Raw genomic sequence first — 26,141 nt, 5'->3', positions numbered from 1 at the left:
ATTAAAGCAGCACAAGTTCGAAATGCGCTGGGGCAAATGCAGAATAAGTTAGGCCTTGTGAGCCAATTTAGGCACGTGGTAGATGGTCTTCCTATTTGTTGATTTGGCATTTTCGGTATTAGGTAAGGATTATGTAGCTTTTTCGTGCTAAGTGTTACGGAATGTGAATTAGTGAAGGTCAGTTCTCCCTTCGCCTTTCTGATCTGTGGAAGCTCTAATTAATAATTACTTAGCTTTATCACATAAACCCAGTTGGTGTGTATTTGCGAAGACACATCATCGGAAGTTTTTTGGTACTTGTCCGGATCAACGCGCACCTTGTGTTTCAGGGTTTTCTTTAGATAGGGGGCAGTCAGATTTTTGGAATTGGTAAAGTCTGGCGATGAGAGTGGCTTGCAGTGGCGCTTGCAGCATTGTGTGTGGCTGACAAAGGTCGCTCCTTGGAGCTTGTCATCTTGCATTTCTGCAGCCCAGTCAGAGCCCACCTATGAAGAGGCCTTTGGCGGGAAGGTCATCATTCCTGGAAGCAGCGGCCCCATGGCTTTGAGCGAAGCAGGCATCAAACCGGCCGAGCTGCATGGACAACTCGACCTCCGGATGCATCATCTGGCGACGGGGGTGCTGTTGTGTCTGGCGGTCCTTCGGGACAAAGGAGGCCAGCGCCGACTCAGACGCGCCAACGTGGCGCCCCTTTCTCGCGGCCGGACTGAAGGATTAACGATTGGTCTCCAGGCTACCTCATGCGTCGCTAAACGGCAGCGTCGCCCCTTTGGTGCGGTTCCGTGAATTACCAGCGCCGCCCGAACCACGATGAGGCCTGGCGCCCTTTCGAGACAGCCACCGTCCTCCCTGGTTCCGCGAACTGACCGCTATGGAGAGGCGAATCTTGAAGGGGGCCAGTGTCTGGCAATCCCGGGGGAATGACATCAACGTTCGGTTCCCAAGGTGTCAACCGCTGCCTGTGTTCGGGGGCGACCTAGCAAGATTGGAGGCGGAGCCCGGCGGGAAACGACGACACATCACGTGCGGGATATGGCCACCTGATCCAAGATGCTGATTGGCTAAAAGAACTACAGTGTATTCCCTCGTCGAGTGAAAGAGGGAAACGAAGGGGATAAAACAGGGGATTGAGTGTTGTGAAGGGCTTGACCATGTAGGGACGCTTGACCATGTGGAGACGCTCGACCATGTAGAACGCTCGGAGATGTAAACACTACTTCATGCAAAGATGTTAGCACGTAGACGGCTCCAATATCATGGAGCCTTTCTTGTAAAATCCCATGTACAGTGTATATAAAACAGTTTTCTAATCTCCCTGGATATCTCCTACTCCCGGCACCTGGCACGGCACCATACATGGAACCTTCATGGCCGCTCGGACCGTCGACATTCGCAACAGGACATAAGGGACAGCATTAAGACTTTTCATTTGATTGCACGAAGAAGAAGTAGTAGTTAAATGATTGGAAAATGTGGAGAGGTCGGCCGGAAAATGGAGCATCTGGCCTGCTACACTACGTAAGGGAAGGGGAAGAGGGGAAGAAAGAGGGTCACAATGGGGGATGATAATGGGAGGAACTAGGTGAAAGGACACATTGCATAAATGTTATCACAAGCGTGAGTCCAGGCCCGTGTCGCCTAAGAAACGTGAAAAAGCACGCATTGCCTCTATCGTCTGCCAACTCTGTGGCCCTGCGCCTTGCAAGAGGTCCTCCGACAGTGGTCTATTGTATAAATGCCTCAAGGTAGCTGCCAGTGTCAGTCTTTCGCGCGCGTACTCAGGGCACACCACGAGCACATGGTCTATTGTCTCTACAACACCACACACTCAACAGTCCGGGGAGTCTGTCCGTCCAATGATGTGCAAGTATTTGCGCGTGAAAGCGACGCCTAATCGCAGTCTGTGTATCAGGCATGTATGAGGGCGTGGAATTCGCAGAACCAGAAATTGCATATTGGGATCCAGCCTTTTAAGACGGACGTGACGAGGGTCTGGCTGGGCCCAGTATGTTCTCGTCGCACTCTTCATTAAATTCGACAAGAGGCACGTGATGTCCGGTCTAGAGAACGGCACTGCAATTCACAGGCCATTGCTGAGGGCGCGCCTTGCTTCAGCATCGGCCATCTCATTACCATTGAGCCCACAGTGTCCCGGGACCCATTGGAACACTATTGCGGTGGTGTTTTTCTTGAGTGCATGAAAGTAGCTCGGTGATCTGCAATGCCAGAACCTGATATGCGGTGTGGCGCAGAAAGCATGCCAAAATTTGCAGCGCGGGTTTTGAGTCCGTGAAAATACACCACTCTTGAAGTCTTTCCCCGCAGATGTGGCGAATCGCTTCCAGAATAGCCACCAGTTCTGCAGTGGTTGATGTTGAATTATGATCTAGAATGAAACCTTGAGTCATCTGCTGGGCTGGTATCACCACCGCTGCTGTCGATGCCTTTGGTGATTGCACGAAGTTTATTCTTTTTTTCTATGCAGAAGAAAGTGAACCAAGTTCTTAATCTACAAGTATTATTGAAAGAACCAAGTGCAGACGTTTTCAAAACTAAGTACAATATCACTGTGCATGAGAAAAAAAAATGTCAGTTTCGCCCTAAGGGCGAAGCAATGAATGCGATAGCAACACAGCAATGTCATACGAAGTAAGGTGAGCGGCTTTGGTAGCAATATGAATTGTAGTAAACATGAGCTGATTAAGTAAGCAGGTGTGCTGCGGCGTAAGTAGACCGACATGAAGAGAGACTCGATGACCACGAGAAGGCGCTTGTGAAACGGTGGTGTTGATGAGAAGCGCTACCCGTGGGCAGCGCGTGCGAAGGGACACACCTGTAGCTCTGCACTGCCGATTCGGGCAGCATTGCATGTGTAGCGTGCGTTGGAAAATGTGGCCCGACTATTACTAACTGAATGAACAAGCGTGGTGTGAGCGCGCACAAACAAACATGAATAGATCACACTGAATGACTACAGACAACGACTGTCAAAACGCTGGCAGCAAGCGCATACGCCGCAGCGGCGAAGGTACGTGCGGTCTATCGGTTCAACGGAAACTGAGCGGCGAATGCACGGCGCATAAAGGTCAGAGCCGTGGGGAGATAAGAGACGGTGCGGACGAGCGAGCGACGAGCGCGGTTGTTGGCAGAGTAGAAGTGCGCCCCCCCCCCCCCCCGCTCCCTCCGGCCGGCGCTGGCTTCCCGCTTCCTTGCTTGCGCGTAGCAGATTGAGTGCGTTCGCTCTCCGTGATAGCGCGCGTCCCCGCACGCTTCCGCTCGGGCATACGGCGCGCGGCGAAGATTTTATCTATAGGGAACCTCACGGCGACGTCGACGCCGACGGCAGAAATTCGGTTGAAGTGTCCATATAGTTGCTATCGCAATAAAAGAATACCAAGCACAATAGGCACGGAGCAGCCATAGGCAGAAGGTTTTCATTTCTCCGGGGTCGGGCCCCGACCGGCTTTCCGAAACTTACCCTTGTAGAATTATATATAGTGGAATCTCGATGATACGATCACGACTAATACGAATTTCCGGATGATACGAATTTTTCTGAGGTCCGAGCCCCATTACTTTGCAACGTGCTAGAGAAAGGTTGTTACGAATCGATTTTCGACTAGCGTCGGTTGATACGAATAAACGCCGCCCCACCGACGGCCGCGAAAGAGAATAGCGCGCAGTAACGCGCGTTTTCCCTTTCTCTTTTGGTGCGGAGGCGCGGACGCGGCGCCGGACAGCGCGGAAGCCGCGACTGGGCGCGAGGAGTTTGAAGCGGTGGCGCTTTTGTTGCTTTTGTGCTCTTTTTGTCTCTTCGCTCGCTGCGGCGGCCGCGCTTCCCCACACGCGGCCGCCGCAGCAAGCGAAGGTTCGTGCGGTTTATCGCTTCAACGGAAACTGAGCGGCGTAAGCACAGCGCATACAAAGGTCAGAGCCGTGTGGAGATCGCTTTCAAGATACGGTGGGCGCCGCCCCCCCCTCTCCCTCCCTCCATCGCTACCTTCCGGCTTTGCTCCTTTCGCGTGGGGAGATTGCGTCGCCAGTTACCCTTGCGCTCGGTTGCAAGATACTGGCGCCGCAGCACAGCGTCGCCCCCCTCCCTCCGTCCCATACCCCCACGGCCTTTTGCGCAACGGAAGTCGCGTTTGCTCTCCGCTGTGCGTTCACTGTCCGTGAAGGCGCGCGTCCCCCGCACGCTTTCACTCGCACATACGGCGCGCGGTGACGACTTTATCGCCCTTGGACTCGTGCTCCACGTCTCATGCTCCTCCTCCGCATCGCCCTCGTTGATCTCCTCTCCCGTCGGTGGGCGCACCTCGTGCTCGCTACCGCCCTTGTCGGCAAGATTTTACCGCGGAAGCAGCAATTTCGTCTCACGCGGCCGCACTGTAAGCGGTATGCATATACATGGAGTTCTATGGGAGGGTAAACGGGAGTCGGAAAAGGCCGCGTTGTAACCAGTTCTTCACTATAAACGGTTACGTTATAAGTGGTCTATACTGTAAATGCTTTTTACGTACGTGTGCCTGAGTGAGTTCACCTCTCGACTCTTTAATTTAGCTAGTTTTAATTGTGTTTCGATGATACGAAATTCGGCAAATACGAATTTTTTTCGTGATCCCGTGAGATTCGTATCATCGAGATTTCACTATATATATTCCCTGTGCTGACAGGTTTCTATTTCTCGCTTTATGGTGACAGCAATTATATCGACACTAAAGGCAAAGTTTCGCTGTTGTCGTCGCCGTGATGTTCTGTATTAAATCCAAAAGCCATATAAATGAGCGACCCATACACTGTGGGTGCGGGAAAAAGCACGTAACAGTGAGCTGCAAAGGATGGCGGCTTGATGGGCATTATCTTCGCACGCGCTCAATATTTGGGTTAGTTCTAGGTAATGTAATCAAACGCGAATGGGAAACAGCACGCGTCTTCTCCTCTAGCCCTGCCGTAGCTATGAATGACTGTGCGTGGCTGACGCTTATGCGGTCCGCGTGTCATATCTAACTGTTGGTAATCATTGGTGGGTGCAATGATAAAGGGCGAGCAGGGATGGCTGCTAACTTCATGCGTGCTGTCTTCCTTGCCGAGCTGTGTTTCCGCGCCCCTAGTGTTGCAGACTTAAGAGACGGAGGTCATTGCAGATCACTGACAGAGGCTATCTGTAGTGGACATAAAAATAGGCAGATAATGATAATGAATCTAATTTTCGGAGTAGCAGTGAATCGCGCGGCTGTACGAACCGTTCGCCTGCGCTGCCGCGTTCTTCATAATGCTTGCGTTGTGAAAGCGAGTGCTCGAGGTCATCCATTTAGCTATTTACAGGTTTAAATGGTCCGTACATTACACTGTTCTTGCTATTTTAATTTTAGGTGAATGTTTACTACACTTTATATGGCCACTATAACTAACGTGTAGATTCGTGTAAGGGCCGCACTTTTCTGTAACGATTTTGACGGGCCTTTCATAGGACCGGGCCATTTGACCTCATTTTTCCAACTACGAGTATGAAATCTGCCATAAACCTCCGCGATTGTCTCCCCTCGACATCCAGTAGCGGCGCGCGACAATTCGCTGTTGAGCCCGATCAGAATCAGCGCAAGGAACGCGAATGCTCCTCCGTTAGATGTCATTTTTTTTTTTTAATATTGACTGTCAAGTTGGCGGTACGGCCCTTACACGGGTGCGATCCTTACACGGATTTATACGGTAAGAATCTTCCTTCGTGTAATTGTCTTCTATTTCGCTATCACTAATACTGCTTCCCCTTCCCGGCCAAACTGCACTCTTTTTTTTTTTAGTACTTTGATTCCGAGTATAAGCGCTGCTGCGCATGACTTCTAAACTTCTATTTATTCTGATTTCGAGTGAATCCGGCTTGGCATCATTTCAATTACTGAATGAATTCTATATACAAAGTGTTTCAGCGAACACTTTCAGAAATTTTTAAAGGCTGCCTGTGGCAGATAGCACAATTCTAGTTCATGAGCTCGTCTACTCGAAGAGGCGGACATTACGTGCATAAAAAAATTGAAATGCATATTCGACTAATTAACAAAATTAACCAATTACATTTTTAGCTAATTACCTTATGGCCCATGTTGCAATTTACAAATTCTAGCCGTAGTGTTCGAATCCACTTGGAACTAATTCTCAGGCTGACACCAGTGTCGAGATATTAATTCTCTAACTTTGCAGAGAAATGCATTGGCGTGCCAGTCACTTTCTTAACAAAGCATTGTTTTATACATCGAAGCACAAAAGTATGAATAGGTATATAAATTATGGGGTTTGAAGTGCCAAAACCACGATCTGATTATGCATTTCAATTTTTTGTCAAGTAATGTCCTCCTCTTCGAGTAGACCAGCTCATGAACTAGAATTGTGATATCTGCCACATGCAACCTTTAAAAATTTTTTGAAAGTGTTTGCTGAAATACCCCGTGTTTATGGCCTCTGCATGCAAGAGGCGATGTTTCCATCCCTAATGCGTAAATGTTGTAAATAATTAGAAGAGCTTTTTTTTCCTTCTTTTTTTGTCGCCAGTCGTTAGCATTACTGGAAAGAGAATAAATATTGAGACACGTATAACTCATGTGCTTTTCACACGTTGTTGATAGAAGACTCTGCCGAAGGGGTCACTGAAGTCTGCAGGTTTTTTTCAGGGTCAAAAAGCACGCAATGTAATTTGAAGTGAGGTGAACATACATCAACATATTCATTCTCTAGGCATAGGCTATCCATTTAGTTGGCTACCTCCTTCTCTTTAAAAAATATAATAAACTTTGTCCGGTGTGTATACTTAAATATATTGTGTCTGTGCGTGGTGTTCTCAGCGTAAATTTGTTTTTAAATGTTAAAGTGAGGAAACACGGATGAGGTAGCCGCCGCTGGTGCTTTTAATGCGCTTCTCCTCCTATTTTCAGCATTTGCCGAAATAAAGCCAAAGTATAAATTAAAAGCCGTGCACGTCTGCGCCAACAATGCTGCCGTAAGCTTTTAGCCACAACAAAAGTGAAAATGTGGAGGCAACGCAAAAGAATCCTCAAATTATATGGGTAACAGAAATCCGGTAATGACACTTTAAAGGTGGGGGGGGTTAGTCTACGGATAGCCGGGGGAGGCTCTGCCCCCCCCCCCCCCCCCCCGGGAAAATCCGGAGGGGGCTTGAGCCATGGAGGGGCTCCATAGTCGGCGCCTATGTAAAGAAGAGTGGAAGATGGTGCTCTTTAGCCACTTTTACACAACTATTTTCAGGACCTAACTCCTGAAATAAGCTTACAACCTTCGCGAATAAACTGGACGCCTTTTCCGAGGTTTTTTGAAAATTCTTGTAACTGCCTGTCCCACTTTATTTGAAAAACTTTCTTTGGTACTTTTTGTCGTGAGTCAGCGCTCTTGTTTCGTATTTCTTCTTTGCCCCTGTTGATTCGTTCACGCTGTAAGATGTACCGACTCCCAGCTAACTACCGCACATAGTGTTCCCATTCAAGTTGAGAAGCCATGCACCAGTAATATTTTGTAATGACACTCAATTAGGTAATTAAATTAACTACCTAACACGTTAATTACATACATTTCAATGGGGGAAACAGGTGACGCTTAGCGTATTAAACCCGATTGAGGAAATGCGCGTGTTTATATACATATATATATATATATATATGTATATAAACACACACATTTCGTTATTTGGGTTTAATACAGGAAAACCTATGGCCGGAACAAGGGTGCTTGCTTGAAAAACCATCATTTATAAGCCTGTAACATGGCATGCGATGTTTGTGCCTCGGAACATTTCAGAAAGAGCCAGTGTGTAACTGTGGAGATATTTTTCTCAATTTAGTTTTTCGGGCAGAAAACAAACCATCTCACACTACATTTTAAGTCTTCCACAGTGCGTAAAACTTTTCGTGATCTTATCGTAACCTTACTGTGATCTTATCATGAAAGAAAAACGATCGGAATCCACAGTTACATTCATGAATTAAATTTGGCCCATAAAACAGCTCTGTTCTTGTGTAGTACGTCAACGCACCGAAGTTGGGCCAGTTGTCGAGTATTCCGTATTCATGGTTGGAATCTTGAAAGTAGAGCGAAAAAAATAAAGTTCAGTGATTCAGAAAGGTTGCACTTAATTTCGAGTGATGTTTCTTGAAACATACCGTTGGCACATTTTAAGCCAATGTCGTGGATTCAGAGCTTCTGTCGAGCAATACTTTCAGACTTTGAAAATGTCGTGGCATACTTTGAACTTTCAGTGGTACAGCACACGAGTAGGAGCATGCGAATAGTCATTTTAAGACCGAATTGAACACGTAGAATCGAACACGTAGGAAGCGAATCGAACTGAATATTGAGTACTTTTTCGAATAATGAAGTCTTCTTTCCACTATTAATATACCCGTCTTTTTTTATTGGAACCTTTTTTTTTTTTAAATCGCAACAATCGGTGCGCTTAGGTGGATTATCTGAAAAGGCGGACAGCGATTGCATGACAAATCGCAATGTCCAGGTGACTAATGAAACATATTCCCTAACAACATTTTTTTATAGTTATTCAGTTTAGGACACATGTTCCCGTCTTCCGCGCTGTGCTCATTTTGCCGTGAATTACCAACTCGCCAAAGCTTCTACCCTTGTCCATAAAATATCAGCGTTTTCGGCACCCTGGAGCGAAGTTTCAGTTGTAGGTAGCTCAAGAAAATAAGCACTAATTAATGAATATATTAATAATTTTCACAAAAATAAAATGTAATTGTTTTTGGTACGAATGTACTCTCGATGACCAGAAATAAAGGTGATCGAGTTGTCATAATTTTCCTCGATGTGGAATTATGTTCGGGCTTTTGAGGTTAAGGCCGAATATGCTGGAAGTCATGCTAGTCTCGCCATTTCTGCTAAAGCAAACATGACTTCACTACAGCTCGTTTTAATTTTGCAACTGCAACATGTACCCTAAAGTGAATAATTAAAAAAAAATCCGAGGATACCTAAGCACTTATGAGCTATGAATGCGAAAGCATTAATGTCCAACTGAACGCCACTGAGCGGTCCTTCGAGTTTTGCGCTGCGAGTAATGTATCATAGCGGCACGTGCTGCCCGAGCCAGCAAGCAGCAGCAGCCTGCGGTGCCAATGCTGCATGCCACCGACATCCTGCATGACGAGAGACCGAGGAAGCAGCAGCGACCAACAAGGCCGGCAGGCGCGCACAGCAGCTAAGCCTAGTGGGGGTGAGAGAGATACGAACCACGCGCCAGCTTCCGAGAGCGAGGATGATGCAGCGATGCTCTCTTCCCTCACGCAACACCTGGTGCACCCTTTTGCCCGCTCTGCTCCGTCGAGGCCCTCTCGTGACGTGGCGTCAGAGCCAGTGGCAATGTGATTTTAGGTGCTATTTGCTGCTACAGGTGACAGATGCCGGATTTTTTGCTGAATGGGCTATTTGACGCCTTCGCATCAAAAATATACAGATCCAACGTACCTGTTGAAATCTCTTTCGTGAAGCGGTCACTTAAATGCTACATAACTAAATGCGATCCGTACAATTGCCTTAATTGTAATCAATGCAATGTGTAATCCCATGCAATGTTTATGTTTATGTGCTACACCGTTCACAATCTAAGCCGAGATGCAAAGAACAGTTCATGTGAATGCACACTGAATTGTCAACGGAATGATGTAATGATGTCACGAGGACGAAGGCGATGTTTGTCGAGGGAAGAATGGTGAGGATAGATGTACGAGGTCTCTCTCAAAAGTTAGTGAACTTTCAGATACACCAGTGTGGTTACCTTCAAAGTACCCCCTATTAAACACAGAACAATGATTCCACCTCTTCTTTCATTGCTGGAAGCATCCTTGGAAGCCCTTTTTGGCTAAGAGCTTCAGCAGCGATGTCATTTCCTTTTAATGTGTCGCCACATCCCCGAAATGCTGCACCCGGAGCATCAATTGTTCATATAGTTAGCAAGAAAGAAATCGCAGAGCACTAAATCTGGCGAGTATAGGAAGAGCGTTCCAGCCTGGGTGCTCGAACCCCACCCCCCCCTACTCGTCAGATGAGATTGCGTGCCAAACCGCACCAAACTTCATGCAAGCACTATCAATGCAGAGTGCGCAGGGGCATTATCGTGATGCAGAATCCAGCGCCCCTCTTTCGACAAATTTGGTCGCACACGGCGCGCGTGATCTCTCAGATGCTTTAGTACCTCCTCATTGAAAGCTGAATTGACACTTTGACCTCCGGGCACCAATTCACGTTCACTGCACGTTCCATGCACGTTCCACGTTTCAATGCACGTTCCATGGCAGGCAAAAAACGCTGTCAACATGACTGAGTTTTGCTTTGTTCCTCAGCTATTTTTTGGCCTTGGCTCATCTTTCTTTTTCCACTCCTTGCTCTGAAACTTCAGTTCGATGTCTTATTCGTAAATACAAGTTTCGTCGCCGGTGACGACGACCCTTTGCAAGAAATCATCGCTGTCATCTGATGCTTTCCAATCAATGCAGCATTCTTTTCGTCGCAACTTTTGCTCAGGAGTTATCATGATGTGTGTGGGTACAGTGCTGGGTTACCAAATGAAGAAGATGATGATGACATCGAATGGTGGCGGCACGGGCCCTCCCAACAAGATTAATCGAAGACGAAGACAATGCGCAGCTGCCGCACAAAGCTATAGGAGAAGCTGAGCCAATGAGAAGCTTCCACGAGGAGTGAAAAAAAAAAAGCAAAGAACATTAGGAGGGAAGCCGGCAATCGTGGAAGATGTGGCGGGAGATGGAAGATGGCATCTGGGGCGCGGGGGTAGCATCCAGGTGGTCGCAACAGGCGCCCACCTGAACGCAGGCGCCTCATCTAGTCCCTCCTAAAGCGTGCAGCTGGCGAACGCCGTCAGGGCGTCCAGCTCAGACCGGTCCGGCGTCTTCAATACGTCAGCCAAGCTCCGGCCGGTTAACATTGACAGGGTGTTCGGCCACTTCCGACATACTCAAGGATCGACGCTGTGCCGAGCTCCATCCTCAGGACGTGCTCTAATCTGCTCTTCGCGCACTCATTGCCCTGAATGTCCATCGTGCCCACTTATCACTAAAGCCCCTATATATAAAAAGTAGCGCCATTCTTTGATCTTGCCGCCACCGTGCTCACCCCGGCGTTTCCTCCTCGCCGCCTCCTCATTGGCCAATCCGTGTTACGCGGAAGCACGCGTTGTGCTTTTGTATATTTTTTTCTTTCCAGCGAGCTCCGACCGCCATTCTCGGGCCTGTGCGACGAAAGTGCTGTACGCACAAACAGATCAAACGTGTTAGGGACAAGAACTTCCTTGTGATGGCATGCTGCTGCGCTTTCAGTTGCCGCAAACGACAAGGAGAGGGCAAAAGGCTTTTTTTGTTTACCATCCGGAGAGCGCAAACGCTTGCTGCACACTTAGTATTTGCGCTGTCTCACATCGTCGCGTTGCTACTTCCAAAACGGCATTATTAAGGCCAGTTACTGACTGACGAAGCAAAATCACGCCTCAAAAACTTCTCTGCAGGGCACGATCTAAGTTTTCCGCGGATTTACTCTGGTAGCGCATTAGCTGTCATCTGCCCTGCAGGCCCGACGTAGGTGGCACCACTGTCGAGATCGCGCCTCGATAGCGCTGACAGTGGAACGGAGGAGGAGGGAAGTGGTTGGCGCTACTTTTTATATATAGGGGCTTTACTTATCACTGGTGAACGCTATTCTTGTAGTACCTTGAACGCTTGCATGAACTTCAGCTCGTTTCCTTGTGTGTGTTTTCCGTTTGCTTGCCCTGTGTACATTAAATATAGTTTGTTTGCTGTGCACCTTTACAAGCGGTTTTGTCATTTCCGATGACTTCTATCATCAGGTTATTTCTAGTGCAAGTTATTTATTTAAACAACCTGCACTCGAAGCCACACAGCTTCATGACAATGGCGTCCACGACAGGACAAGGCCGGTTGTAAGTGCACAACAGAGGGCAAGCCACCATCATGGGTCTCGAAAGCTCGTCAAGATGGGTGAAAGCATGGGCCTTCAGAAGGCGGAGTTGAGAGCTTGGTTGGAGCAACAATGGGATATGGAGCGCCAGGACCGTACTGCTGTAATGAAAGCCGAATGCGCTCGTCAAAAAGAGCAGTTTCTAGCTGAAAAAGAGCAGAGCTGCGAGCTGACCAAGCTTGTTGGGCAGAAGAGGGTCGTATCCTGGAAGCGCAGATAGCAGCCCTTGAAGCACAGTATGCTGTGTAAACTCTTGAAATGATGGATCATTTAGTCATCGGCTTGGAACAGGATCTTTCCAAGATTCATGCGACATCTAAAACAGATCCCGTTACTGAGAATGAGCAGTGTATGACAGACACATATGGGGGCATGCCGAACCTTCACGCGTGTTCTAATCTTTCCCACAGTGATGGAGGCGCTCTCTCTCTCCCTTGTATACCTTTACATAGAGGGTACATGCAGGCCAACAGGAATGACCTATTATCTCTTATGACGGAGAAAGTAAATATGCTGTTCAATCAAGGGTTGAGAGTTATTTCAGAGCCTCTCGATATTGATGTGGAGAATAGGTCAGTGTATGCTGCCTGCCAGAACACGAATAAGATGTCTGTTAAGATGACCGATGAGTCATCCATGCTTTGTGACAAAGTCCACACTTTTCAATCAAAGACTACTCGTGTCTATTTCGAACTAAGTGTCTTTTCAAAGGAAGCTGCTAGTATAACTTGTGTAACTTTTGACAAGGTTACAAACATGTCTTCTGTTCCCGCAGTCACTAACAGTGACAAAATCCCGCCAGAGCGTACGTAAATGCAGAAATAAATGTGCCGATATATAATTACAGCCTGGCCAACCGCCATAGTGCCAGAGGGATTCGTCACTGTAAAATGGCCAATTTGCTGAAAGAAGGCATTGCTGAACCATATTATAATATTTCAAATGCCAAGAGCCTTTCCAGTATCTCTGTACTGCGAGGAACCAATGCCCTGAATTTTCAGTTTCCTGTACTTCTAGTCATTGAAATGTTCTGTGGCTGGCAATGGTGTTCATCATTAGGATGACTTGGGATGCAATAACGAGATAGGCGTCTCAGTTGACCGTTAGCTTAACTCAATGACTTGACCTAGACCACGGAGAAAGAATAACAGGAGGCGAAACTCTGGGCCGGTGCCAGCGCGAGCACTTGCGGTGATAATGTCACGCTGGGAGAGGAGGAGACGCGCTGGTGGTGAACGTTGGCGCAGCACCCCTTGCGGCAACGGAAGGAACTACTTCCCTCGTGGTCGGGGTCGGAGCGGTGCGCGCGGCCGCGGTCACGAAAGAAAAAAAGAATGCTCTCCGACAGCGCCTGGCGTCGTCTGCTACTGCCCGTTTGCACTGGGCTGTCTGATGCCGCAAAAAGATTTGCGCCAGCGCGGTTTGCATTTAAGCAATAAAATACCTATAGATTGTCATGGCATAAATATTTTTTTTTCAAGATTTCAATTTAAGATCACATGCTTTTTATGCGGCAATAAGAGCAAGAAACTAGAGCACTTGAAAGACCAGACGATCTGCGATCATAGCCAGGCACGTATGGAAAGAGCAGACAATTTTCGACCATACCCATGCGCGTATAGAAAATTGCACTTGATGTTTTTTCAAATTTTTCGTCGTAACAAAAAACGAGAATTTGCTTATCTTTATCATCATGCACTCTAAAAAGTACCGATCAGAGTATGTGATACATAGCTACCTTGCGGGGAAACTAAATTTAATTATATTTCTGCGGCACGTTTCGGAAGACGTGGACAGACAGAACAGCAGAGTAGAGCAGAGTCTGCCGCTCGCTTCGCGCAGTCAGAGTCATCGCTTCTAAGTTCTGCAGTTCCTCCATTGCTCCTCTATGATGTAAGTGTTCGTTGTGTATGCGTTTCATGATTATCGAAAATGGGGCACCGATGCTTCGGTGCCCCATGCTCCGATGCTTCAGTTCGTCCCAAACTGTAACAGCGGATATAAGTAATGCGCAGAAAATGCTCGAACTTTCAAAGCTCCAAATGACGAACGCCTGCAAGAATGGGCGAGATCTATAGAAAGCGAGGATCGAGAACTGATGAGAAACGACGTCTGCTAAAAACATTACATTTCTCCAGCGGAACGCTCAGCAGCCGTACGCTGACCTTGGAGGCGCAGTCTTCCCTGCCCAGCCGAAAAAGTTATTGTTGCTCTTTGGGGCGGTACTGGTCGGTCCCCATCTCATGGCGCTCCGGCCAGCTTAGTGAGAAAACGTTGTAATAGCTGCCGTCTCGTTTAGCGACAGGCATCGTGTTCAGCTAGCGTACTCGAGCTGTAGCTACCTAATGCAAGGGCGGCACACTGGCATCAAGCATCCGCGCGCTAGCAGACGACAAGACCGAGCAACCGAGCCCCGCATCCGCTGCATCACTTCGACAAACCGTCGCGTGACCATACATCAGGTGTCCGGCGTTTGGTAGGGGGCGCTGTCATGACACCCGCCGCCGCGCTCCAGCGTGACATTATGACGACGGGAGAAGGAGCCGAGTTGCGCCTCCTGTTATTCTGTCTCCGTGACCTTGACCAATGAAGGGTGTTATTGTTACCTTGTGTTACAATGAAGTGTTACCTTGTTTACAAGAAAAATGGCACTCGTCATTTTTATTATTGAAGGAACATGCCCGTATTGCAACTCATAGTGAGCGCGATAGTACATTGTTTTTCTTATGGTAGGTAACCATTTTCACTGGATTATCATTGTTATTCAGTTAATGCTTGGTGCAATACACATCTACATGCATCCGAAATTTCATAAATATTGTCACTGATTCTCTAGAGAAGGAGTGTTACCTAATCAGATTGCATGCGTGACACGAATCGTGTTGTCCCTTCTTGAATGTGCTCGAGCACCAGAGATTACTCTGGAATGTACAGTAATACATGTATAAATAATGGATAGACTTGATCCACGAGTTTACATTCAATGACCAATGAATGTGCTTGGGCACAAGAAGAACTTAAGTTTGGCCTAGTTGGTGTTTACTGCATGACATGTTGACTGCTAATCAAGGACTAATCAGTTGCAAGTTACCGCTGTGTCATTTTGTGTTTCTCTTTCTCTGTTTTTGTCCATGATTAGCAGTCACATGTCATTCTGGGCTCAAGTTCACCCAATAAACAGTTCATTTTTTAACTCACATCAGTCTCAACAGTCTCTACAACGTGACAGATACTGTGTAATCTCGATGATACGAATCTCACGGGGTCACGAAAAATATTCGTATTAGCCGAAATTCGTATCATCGAAACACAATTAAAACTAGCTAAATTAAAGAGTCGGAGGTGAACTCACTCAGGCACATGCACGTAAAAAGCATTTACAGTATAGCTTACTTATAACGTAACTGTTTATAGTGCAGAACAGGCTACAACGCGGCCTTTTCCGACTCCCGTTTACCCTCCCATAGAACTCCATGTATACGCATACCGCTTACAGTGCAGCCGCGTGAGACAAAATACCGGTTATAATGCGGCTTCCGCTGGAAAATGTCGCCGACAAGGGCGGTAGCGAGCACCCACTGACGGGAGAGGAGATCAACGAGGGCGATGCGGAGGAGGAGCATGAGACATGGAGCATGAGTCCAAGGGAGATAAAATCGTCGCCGCGCGCCGTATGTGCGAGTGAAAGCGCGCCTTTCGCGCGCTTTCATGGAGGGAGGGGGCGACGCTGTGCTGTGTGGCACCAAATGCGTATCTTGCAACCGGGCGCAAAGGTAACTGGCGACGCAATCTCCCACGCGAAAGGAGCACAGCAGGAAGGCAGCGCAGGAGGGAGGGAGGAAAGGAGGGAGGGGGGGGGGGTGGCTTCTACTCTGCTAACAAATGCGTTCTTGTACTTTGCGCCTGTGCCGGCTGTCGGGGTTGTCGTGTGCACCGTATCTTGAAAGCGATCTCCACACGGCTCTGACCTTTGTATGCGCTGTGCTTACGCCGCTCAGTTTACGTTGAAGAGATAGACCGCACTTCCCCACGCCTGCGTGGGGAAAAGCGCTAAAAGCAAGAAAAGCGCCACCGCGTCAAACTCTTCGCGCCCAGTCGCGACCTCCGCGCCTCCGCACCAAAAGAGAAAAGGAGAAAGCGCGTGACTGCGCGCTGTTCTCTGACTGCACGCTGTTCTCTCTCGTGGCCGTCGGTGGGGCAGCGTTTGTTTGTATCAACCGACGCAGGTCGAAAATCTATTCGTAACAACCGTTCTCTACCACGTTGCAATGTAATGGGGCTCGGCCAAGACCACAGAAAAATTCGTATCATCCGGAAATTCGTATTAGCCGTGATCGTATCATCGATATTCCACTGTATATGTTTCTCTGTAGCAATCTGTACTTGGCAGTGTATAAAAAATGTGTTAAGCTTTCGCACACATGTTCAGTCCACTGGTAATTTCCTGAAATGTGTTCCACATACAAGAAAACGTTGCAGCCTGCAAAGTATTAGAAAGTACATTTCACAATGGAAAAAACTGACTGACATTATTGACTACTGCTGGGGATTCTGCACTTTTGTATGTATTACCATACAGTATGTACCAATAAAACTTGAATTTAAAGGGTTGCAGAAATTAACTTCAACTACTAATACATTTTAGCCTACCTTGACCAGACTGCAGCATCATGTAAATACTATTGTTTATTGCCAAATACCACACTGATTTACGTGATAATTGTCAGCAAGAGTATAACTGCAGTAAATTATGGCATTAATAATTAAAGGCTACACAAAACCTCCATAATTCTCATTTGTAAGCTGTCACTTGTCTACAATTTATCTCTGAGGTAAAACAGTAAACAAGATCTATGGATTACACACATCATGGCCAATACCATGCAAGGATTCCTTTTGCTCGATTCCATTTCTTTTTTATCATCCACATATCTTGACCTACTGATTCAGCTGATAACGTAGGCAGAGAGCTGCTCGGACCATTGAAAAAGCATGAAAAATAATAGCACTGAAGTATAATCTTTACATTATCCAGGCCCAGGTTATCAAAATGACTTCTTGTAGAAATGAAGAATGTGCACGAACACACAAGCTAGTGTTCAGATCAGGTTATCAACAAAGCAAATCACACACAAAAACTGAGCTTACACATTACTCAAAATACTTTATTTGTGTCTGCGTCGCTAGGTACTTGCATGATCACACAAGTTATGAATAAAACATCTTTGATTAGGGCCTTCCAGTGATTGCCGATAATAAAGAAATAAATAATTATGGCAGTGGCATCTGTCACACGCTGACCACAACATCTTCTTTGAAGCAGAGCAACTGAAGCCTCATTTGTGCCCGAAATTTTTCGAGCAGTTCGTCCACTAACCTGTGAATGGTCAGAAAAAGGCAACCTTTCAACACCACCTCACCAAAAGACATATATATTGTTTCCACAAGATAAGCTCACACTTACTCCTTTTCTTTCGTGTTACCAAAAGGATCCAACTTGTTTCTACATATCATAAAATAATTTCTGGAAGTGCGTAAAAAATAAGTATATTGCTGCTACAGCATTAAAGACTAAAGCAAAAAGTCAAAAAAAAAAAAAACTTTATAACCATACCCTGTACTTTGGTTTCTGTAGAAATCCACAGCTTCCTCAAGTGCTCGAAGATCGAGAGTAGCCTGAAAGAGATGTACTCATAAAAAAATGCTGCTACGAGAATTGCCTGGAAATTTTTCAGCTCACTCAGACTTGAGGTTGTAGCTTGAGGAGTCAGTTGCAACCACTAAAGAAGGACCATACTCCAATGATTCATTTTCTAAACTCAATTAACAGCAGTTTTGAGTCTTCAACTTCTTGATATGTTTAGAGACCATACCACAGGATATCGAGAATCATGCCCTGGTACTCTTAGAATACAATGATAAAACTTCAGTTCCACTGGAAGAACCTCTGGAAACTCCAGAACAACATTTAGGATCTAATAAAGGCGAAGCTCTGAAGTAGCTGCCCCACTGCCCACATACAAGGTGCATTATGCTTGTTGAAAGCAGATGCTGTTTGTGCACCGCTTCCAAAGGAGGCACCATTGTGGAAGGTGATTCTAGTATTGCCTACCCTGCAGCTTGCATGCAGCAACAAACATGTGCTGTCTGCAGTACTATCCATTGGCTTGCAGAACATGCAAGATGTGCCCAGTTAGCTTGCGCTGCATGAGGTGGTGCAAATACATGCTCCAGATGCTCAATGTTAACTTCACGACAATATTCATTTTAGACAAACCTAATTTTGCTCATCCAATTTTCCAATATGGGAGGACAATATAACAATTCAAATATTTGTTCACTAGCGCGAAGCAGCTATGGCATAATGGTTAGAACACCTGGCTTGAAAACATACAGTCGTCAGTTCGATTCCAGCTCCACCTGCTCGGATACCTTTCTTTACGTTAGGTTGTGCCCTGCTTGAAGCAAAGTGTGACACACATATGAACAAACATGATCAGTGCATTTCCTAGTTCATAACCACTATTCGCAGTAAATGTTGCTAAAGGATAGGCCAGGCTTCAGAGACATAAACTGGCTGACAGAGGAAGAACACTGGATTGTTGGCACCATAGAGTTTCTTACTATAACAGCTAGAGGGTAATCTGGCGCCACCGTGCTATGCGAGTTTCTTAAAGGGCACTGTGCCGTCGTGGGAATGACGGGATCATAGAGTTTCTCACTATAACACCTAGAGGGTAAACTGGCACCACCGTCTATGCGAGTTTCTTAAAGGGCTGCCGTGCCCTCATGGGAATGACGGGATATGTGTCTGCGAGGCTTGTGTTGGCTGGTGTTGTACGAGGCGTCGTCTAAAACGTGGATATGGCTAGACAAATAACGCGTTCTTAAAATAAAATCTACATAAAAGGCTTTCATTCACCCATATTACATCTCTCAAAAAAGTTTACTCACCTACAATGCAGCATCAAGCGAAGAAAAGCAAGAACAGACGACAAGTTGTTCCAAAGCGAGCGAGAATCTTGTCGTCGGCCCTCCAACTTTAGCGGCCAGCTGATACTTTTAACGTTTCATAGAATTGTTCATCCAATAGTACGTCCTCAGAATTAAACAAAACATGTTTTTGTGTAATAATAAAGCTAAAGCAGTTTTTTACGTCCTGTTTTAGCAGGAAATGAATCACTATGACAGACAGAACGGTGCTAGCCAGGTGCGTCTTCAAGGTGTCCTGGCTCTCTGAGAACGACGCCAATGCGAAGTCACAATATACCGGCATTCCCATGCATATCACAGCACAGCAGTGCCAGATTTCCCTTTAGAGAATATGGTGAGAAACTCTATGGTTGGCATATAAAATAATTTTGCTAAATTGACCTTATAACATTGTGGTCCTGCATTTTGAACACATCAGATGAAACTGAGGAGAATGAATTGTGGGGGAAAGAAAATGACAAGCATTAAAGTGACTTATACAAAGACTATAGTTGAGCACATGGCATGACAATAAGTATTTAATTTGCCATGCAACCGTGCAAAGGATTTGTAACTAGTGTTGTGTGCAAGGGTTGCCCTCTGATTTTTTGCTACCAACCTATAATTTGCACTTGCAGTAGTATTAACTTATAGTACTCATAGAGAAGCGAGAAAGGAAAGGCTGCAGGCATTGCAACTGTATAGGTAATTGACCAGTGAGCAGTGTTCAAGTTTATCATTTAAAACTGCTAGAAACCACTAGCATGGCAAATCATTAAAGCAAATGGCATAAGGAACAACTCTAGCATGAACAATATCAGGCAGAGGTGGTTCCTTAATTTTAGAAACGTTATTCAAATTATCAATCTATAAAGGAACTTGTTTTCAATGCCGTAACTAGTGTCTGCCCGCCTCGAACCTATGCAGACTGCAAAGTGCGGAGTTAAAGTTTCATGCTTATTTTCTTTCTACTGATGCCACAAGGCTACATTCTCCATAATAGGAAGTGGATAATTTGATGCTACCTACATCGCTTTACAATGGTACAACAAAAGTAGAACACCATACCTGCATGTTTCCGTATTTGGTAAACTTCTCCGTGCACTCATAAATACGAGCTATTTCTTCTGCCACACACTGCGCCAAAGGTGTCATAATGCGGCCAACCAGTGGTGGTGAAATAGTGTACACCTGCGTTGGAAGTGAGAAGTCTCCTAGTAGTACCTCCTACCATCTGGTTTTCTGCATGTGCATCCAGTCTCAAATAATGTAAAAAAAAAGTGAGGTAATTTTTGCATGCTTATGCCCATGTTATACCCATACCTGCCAACCTCAAGGCTTTCAAATTCGTAAACTCGCGACCGGGGGGGGGGGGCCAACACCACCTAGACTAGGAGAAGGCCTGCGCAAGTTCTTCTCTCCACAGCGCTTCCGTCACCACTGTGAGATCTCCGGGATTACGGCGACTGTGAGATCTCCGGGATTTCGGCGACAGCGGCGGCGCTAGGTGGTGTTGGCACAGCGCACGCAGAACGCAGAGCGCGTGTACCAGTTTCCGTCGGACTCCGCTCAATATGCAACGTGGACGAAGGCTGTGCGACGGGAAAACTTCGTACCTACGAAGTACACAGTGGTAAGCACATGTTCCCTTTTGCTTTTCGCGGTCGTACTTCTCGTGAGAGCAAGGTTTGGTTGATTGTATTGCGTGATACTTGTATCTCTTACGACGCGCTATACACTTCAAGGAATGAAAACTGAACAGATACTGTTTCAGTGTAATTTTGTTATGTGTTCGTGCTTTTAAGTGTATAATGCAATGCATAGGCCTCAGTTGCGCGTCTGTCTAATCATAAATTTATTTCGCGCCATGTGTTCGACAGTGAAATTGACTACATCGAACAGACGCTGTACAGGGCGTAGTTACGATACATGTGAAGCGTCCGCCATGTATCCAAGTGCAGAATTAACGATGGCTCGCGGCATAACATCCCAAATCGAGATTCGCACAGCGTTCTTCATGGCTGTGTCGTGGTTGCCGTACTGAAGCAGAGATATAAAGCAACAACTGCCTTAGTCTGTACAAGCGGCTTGCTCTACTCGCGGACAACTTTCTGTGGCAATGAAGGAAAAGCTACGGGCGCGTGGATGCGGCAGCGTTTGACAGTGGTTTTGGTTGCTCTGAACAGATGCTGAATCGACGCAGCTTCCACTGCGTCTGTTTCGCATTTGCCCAGATGCGGAAGCCGCAAAATAAGTGAACTTTTACACTCAGTGGTGTGTTCTGCCTTATTTAACTGTGGCTAATAAGCAGTTTGTTTTCTCTTTCTCAGTCTAAGCCAACGTGGATTAAAACGCGGGATTCTTTTCAGAAGCGCTCTCACTTGTGCGCGCTTTGCCTCCGTAGCTTTCCCTTTATTGCCACAAAGTTGTCCGCGAGTATAGGATCTTATAATTCTGTAAAACGTCACTTTCGTCTTATACTTTGTCCTTGTGCTTGCATTGCAGGTCTGTGAGCACCACTTCCATGAAAATGACTTCGTGGACTCGGCGAGCTATACCGACAACATGACTGGAAAAGTAATTGAAGTACCCCTCAAACTAAGGCGATTGAAGCCTTCTGAAATCCCAAGCATCTTTCCCAATTGCCCTGCCTACTTGTCTCGACAAGCAACTAAAGCACGTGAGAGCCCCGAAGAAAAGCGCGCTCGTCTTGATGTAGAGGCATTACAGGAAACTATAAAATTATCAGTGCAGTATAACGAAGCAGAAGAAAAGAAGAATGCCATCGCCAGTTTCGGAGACCTATTGAAAGCAATAGGTGGTCTCTCTCTTACTGACTTCTGGAGCAAGGTCGTCACTCAAACACAAGTACTTTTTCTCAACTTCCACAACCAAGAAGCGCCAGTTGTGCATTGTGCGGTGACAGTGTTCTCGGACCTTTCTTTGGCGGTGTATACCGGTGAAACGAGATTGGAAAACCTAGGTTCATCTGTGCTTCCCTCGAGGATCTCTGACTTCAGAGTGCTTCAGAAAGTTTTGTGCGACGTGGAAGATGTCATGAAGGATTCTTCAAAGAATGAACTTCAGTTAGAGATTCTGCTGAAGCGTAATGTGGCACTCCTGGAGCAACTATCATCATCAGCTCTTCCACATGAGTGGCAAGTGCAAGTTGTCAAATTTGTGACACAGCAGCTTCAAGTTCTCCTCACCAAGGCATCAATTTACCCAGCCGACTTTCTCGTGGTCTACAGCCTTGTGTACACTATATCGCCACATGCAAGTACAGCAAAACTGAAGCTTCCACATCCCCAAACAATAAGGCACATTTGTGCTTCTTACAATGCTAGCCCATCCAGGGAGCAACAAGATGATGCTTTCCTCTCATATGCAAGGAGGCTGGCGTCAACACTAAAAGACCATGAGCGCTTTGTCACGCTTATGATGGACGAGATCCACCTGCAGGCATCCTTTCAATACAAGGGTGGATATGTGACAGGTTCAGCGACAAACAGTGAGAATGCAGCAAAAAACAGCATACGTTTTTATGATGCAAAGCTTGTTATCATCGAACAAGGATGTTGTGCACATAGTTCCAGTGGCAAAGATAGAAGCAAAGCAACTGCATCATTTTCTTGATCTGCTGATCAGGCAACTAGAAGACATTGGCATACGAGTAGTTGCAGTGGTGTCTGATAACAACTCGATCAACCGAAAGACAATGTCGTTTTTTGCCGATCCTCCCAAGTTGAGCATTGTTTACAGGCACCCCTCGGACTCATCAAGGCCCTTGTTTTTCATCCTGGATACCGTGCATATCCTTAAGTGCATCCGAAATAACTGGCTGAACCAACGTAATTGTGGAAGATGCATCTTCTTTCCTGGTTTCGGTTCCCTCACGGAAAAACCATCTGTACTGACAGCCTCCTTTAATACGCTATGCAAGTTGCATGAGGGAGAAAAAAATGAGCTTTTGCGGCTTGCTCCAACTTTGTCTTTTAAAGCTCTGAATCCATCCAATCTGGAGCGACAGAATGTCAAGCTCACACTCAGGATATTCAACAGTTCCGCTGTTGCAGCACTAAGGAGCACCAAAGTGGCACTTGATCATGCAAATGGTAAATTGGAATTTATTAACATTGTTCTGACATGGTGGAACATAGTCAATGTCAAGACACCATTGAAGGGCCAGCGCCTGAGAGACCCTTTTCAAGAACCGATAAGTGCACTAAAATGCCGCCAGATTGACTACCTAACAAGATTGTAGATTGGTTGGACTAATGGCAGAGTTTTAAACATGATGCTGGCCAGTTAACTCGTGAAACACACACAGCACTGCGTCATACCTCACATGCTCTTATTGAGGTGTCAGCATATTGCATTGAAGAGCTTGGGTTCAGGTGTGTTTTATTAGGGAAGTTTCAAACTGACAGCTTGGAGGACCGCTTTGGCCGATATAGACAGCTGCCTGGTGCCCAATATCATGTTTCAATACGTCAGATTTATGAATCTGAGCAGAAGCTAAGACTCCAGAAACTACTTGATCTTCCCAACTTGGATGCCACTGCACCTTGTCTTCCCACCACGGACGTACAAGTCGTCGTCAAACATTGTGATGTTACACTGACCGATGATGATGTGAAGCAGAAGGAGGCAATGCTACCAGCTATCACATATGTAGCTGGATATTGTGCACACGCTGCAGTGAAAAAACTTGTCTGTTCGTCATGCCAAGAAAACTTGATTATTGACAATCGGAGTATAGAACTGGAAGATGATGTGTTGATTGCAAATGCAACACGAGGTGGACTGAAATTTCCGCGGGCGGTAGTTGTGCATGCTGTGCTAACGATGCAAATTGCCCTTGATAAGCTAAGAATTGCGAAGTATGCATCGAAATTTTTTGCTTGTGCAAAACAAAAAGAAGTGCTTGTCAGTCTCACAACTTCCCTAATTGACTGTAATGAAGACTTGGACTTCTGCGATGATGAGCACTCACCTGAAATAGTGCTAAACTATGTTCTGAGTGCTGCTGCTAACACACTGCTCAACAATCTGTGTAAAGTTCAGAATAACAAGCTGGCTGAAAGCAAGACTGCAAAGCGTAACAAAGATGAAGACAAACCGACTGAAAGCAAGGCTTCGAAACGGAAGCTGAAAACTCTTTTAGCATAATCATTTTTCTGAAGGATTTTTCTGCCTGCATGATTTATTATGCGTCATGAATAAATATGTGTCAAAAGAAAATTTATAGCTGTGCATTGTTATAAATTTCATGTGCTCGGCTGTGAAGAGCCTGGTGAATTATTTTAAGCCTACGTTTTTTAAGCATCCTGAAAATATCCGGCAGTACAATTATTTTCTATATCATCAAAGTCGCAAGGGGAAAAAAAAGATGTGGGCAAAAACTGCATGTTGGAATGAAAAACCTTGGAAGTATCAGGGGAGGCCAGCTTTTAGGCTGATCTCACTGCGACGACATCACGGAGCCCTGTACAGGCCTTCTCTAGTTCTAGGTGGTGTTGGGGAGGCACGGGATTTCTGCGGAGGAGTACGACTTCAAACGCACTTGGAAGTACTGATAGAGTCTAGTACTGACGAGACTTCGAGCACGCCATCACACTTCGCAGCCGCTACAGCTACGAAACACCGGAGTGTCGGAGTCACACTGCGCCTGATGCAGCAACACGTCGCACAAAAAAAAAAAAAAAAAAACGCGAGGCCCACAAAACAGGTCATACTCGCGAAAAAAGCCTAGCGAAGGTGATAGGCGAGACGACAAGCCACAGCCTCCAATACAGAAACTGTGCTTGCCGCATCGACCCGAAATCGCCGTCGTCTCTGGGGGGCGCCACTTACGTACAGGTGGGGCTCTATGTTGAGAGTAACGACAACCAGTGATTTCCGGCCAGTCGTCAGGTCGTCCAACGACCCAATGACGAAGGCAACGTCACGGAGTGAAAAATTTCCTTACTCTGCAGACAATAAAAGTTACGGCGCACACCCCCATCTCTATGCGCCCCTATGTAAGTGGCACCCCTGCACTGCAGCAACGGTGCGACTTTATTAGGAATTTTTTTTTAAATATTTCGCGGATATAACCACTTTCTGTAAAATCGTAAGACATGTGCAAATTCGTACACTTTACGGAAAATTTGGAAGAGTTGGCAGGTATGTATACCTACAATGGACACTGTTCAGTACAAGCAAAGGTTACATGTTATATCCTTGTTCGTCTGAACATCTTGCAAAAAGTAGCAATTTCACAGTAATTATACCAGAAAAAGAAAAGTGACGAAAGCATGATGCCACAGATACTGAGCCACTGCAGTGAGTACAGCATATGCTTCACTCCTGTAGAATGCACTTTTCTTCCTTTTTTTTAAAAAAAAAAGGAGTTGGATGAAAGTGCATGAAGCATCTTGAGCAACAAGCAAGAGCCACAAAGGCAGGCATTTTGTTTATATAGCTTTAATGTCTACGTGCCTGAAGTCACCAACCCTCAACTTAGCCTAACATGCCTTAGCGAAAGTTGTTATTTGCAAATTATCTGAGATTTCTTTCGAAGCTTTACATGGAAGAGACCACTGTGATATAAGAGAAAAACGTGTGCATATGCTTACCTCTGCATGAACCTCAATCAAGTTCATCAGAACCTCTTTGATGTACGGACTAACTCCTGTAGAAAAAAAATAAAAATCAGACAATAAATAAAAGGCATTATAACTGTGCACACAGGTGACTGCCACCTCTGTCAGAAGTGCTGATGTTATACCTCAAACTGCATTTCAATAATAAACACCTATACAGTAGACTCCCTTTAAGACGAACTCGAAGGGACCCTGAAAATTTGCTCGTCTTATCAGAAGTTCGTCTTAAGAGACTAACACCATCTTACTTCAAATGGTAAATGAAGTAGACTTACAACGGGAGAAAAATGACAGAAAAAGCATTTATTTAGCTGAACTTAATAGAAAACTGTCTTCAAGTGGTACTCTTGCTTGGCTTCATCCAGTCCGTGATGTATGTTTGCCACTTCTGTGCAAATCGGCAAGCAGCCACAAACGACGTCATCTCACCTAATGACCTTAAAAATCCTTCTGTCGTTCTGTGTGTTCGTGTTGCTGGAAAACGTTCACTAGGGAGTTCAAGCAGGCATCTGC

General features: G+C 46.0%; 2 protein-coding genes across 3 annotated transcripts in view; one reads left to right on the top strand and one right to left on the bottom strand.

Moving 5' to 3' along the window:
* Positions 1-17,198: 17,198 nt before the first annotated feature.
* LOC119431206 (exocyst complex component 2) overlaps positions 17,199-26,141 on the bottom strand; it is a 53,455-nt gene continuing 44,512 nt past the window's right edge. For both annotated transcript variants that reach the window (XM_037698678.2, XM_037698686.2), the window contains exons 23-27: positions 25,602-25,657; positions 20,050-20,172; positions 17,624-17,685; positions 17,474-17,533; positions 17,199-17,386 (exon numbers count right to left, since the gene is read on the bottom strand). In XM_037698678.2, the coding sequence (XP_037554606.1) occupies positions 17,299-17,386; positions 17,474-17,533; positions 17,624-17,685; positions 20,050-20,172; positions 25,602-25,657 (389 nt within the window). In that variant the 3' untranslated portion in view covers positions 17,199-17,298. The remainder of the gene's footprint in view (positions 17,387-17,473; positions 17,534-17,623; positions 17,686-20,049; positions 20,173-25,601; positions 25,658-26,141) is intronic.
* LOC125946638 (uncharacterized) lies at positions 20,484-23,187 on the top strand. The gene is made up of 2 exons (XM_049670312.1): positions 20,484-20,614; positions 21,487-23,187. Exon 2 carries the CDS (start codon positions 21,547-21,549, stop codon positions 22,615-22,617), a length of 1,071 nt encoding a protein of 356 aa, XP_049526269.1. The 5' UTR covers positions 20,484-20,614; positions 21,487-21,546; the 3' UTR covers positions 22,618-23,187.

The sequence above is a fragment of the Dermacentor silvarum genome, chromosome 1, assembly GCF_013339745.2.
Source record: "Dermacentor silvarum isolate Dsil-2018 chromosome 1, BIME_Dsil_1.4, whole genome shotgun sequence".
NCBI lineage: Eukaryota > Metazoa > Arthropoda > Arachnida > Ixodida > Ixodidae > Dermacentor > Dermacentor silvarum.
Note: the sequence above shows the minus strand (reverse complement) of the source record. Positions and strands in the feature narration are given on the sequence as shown.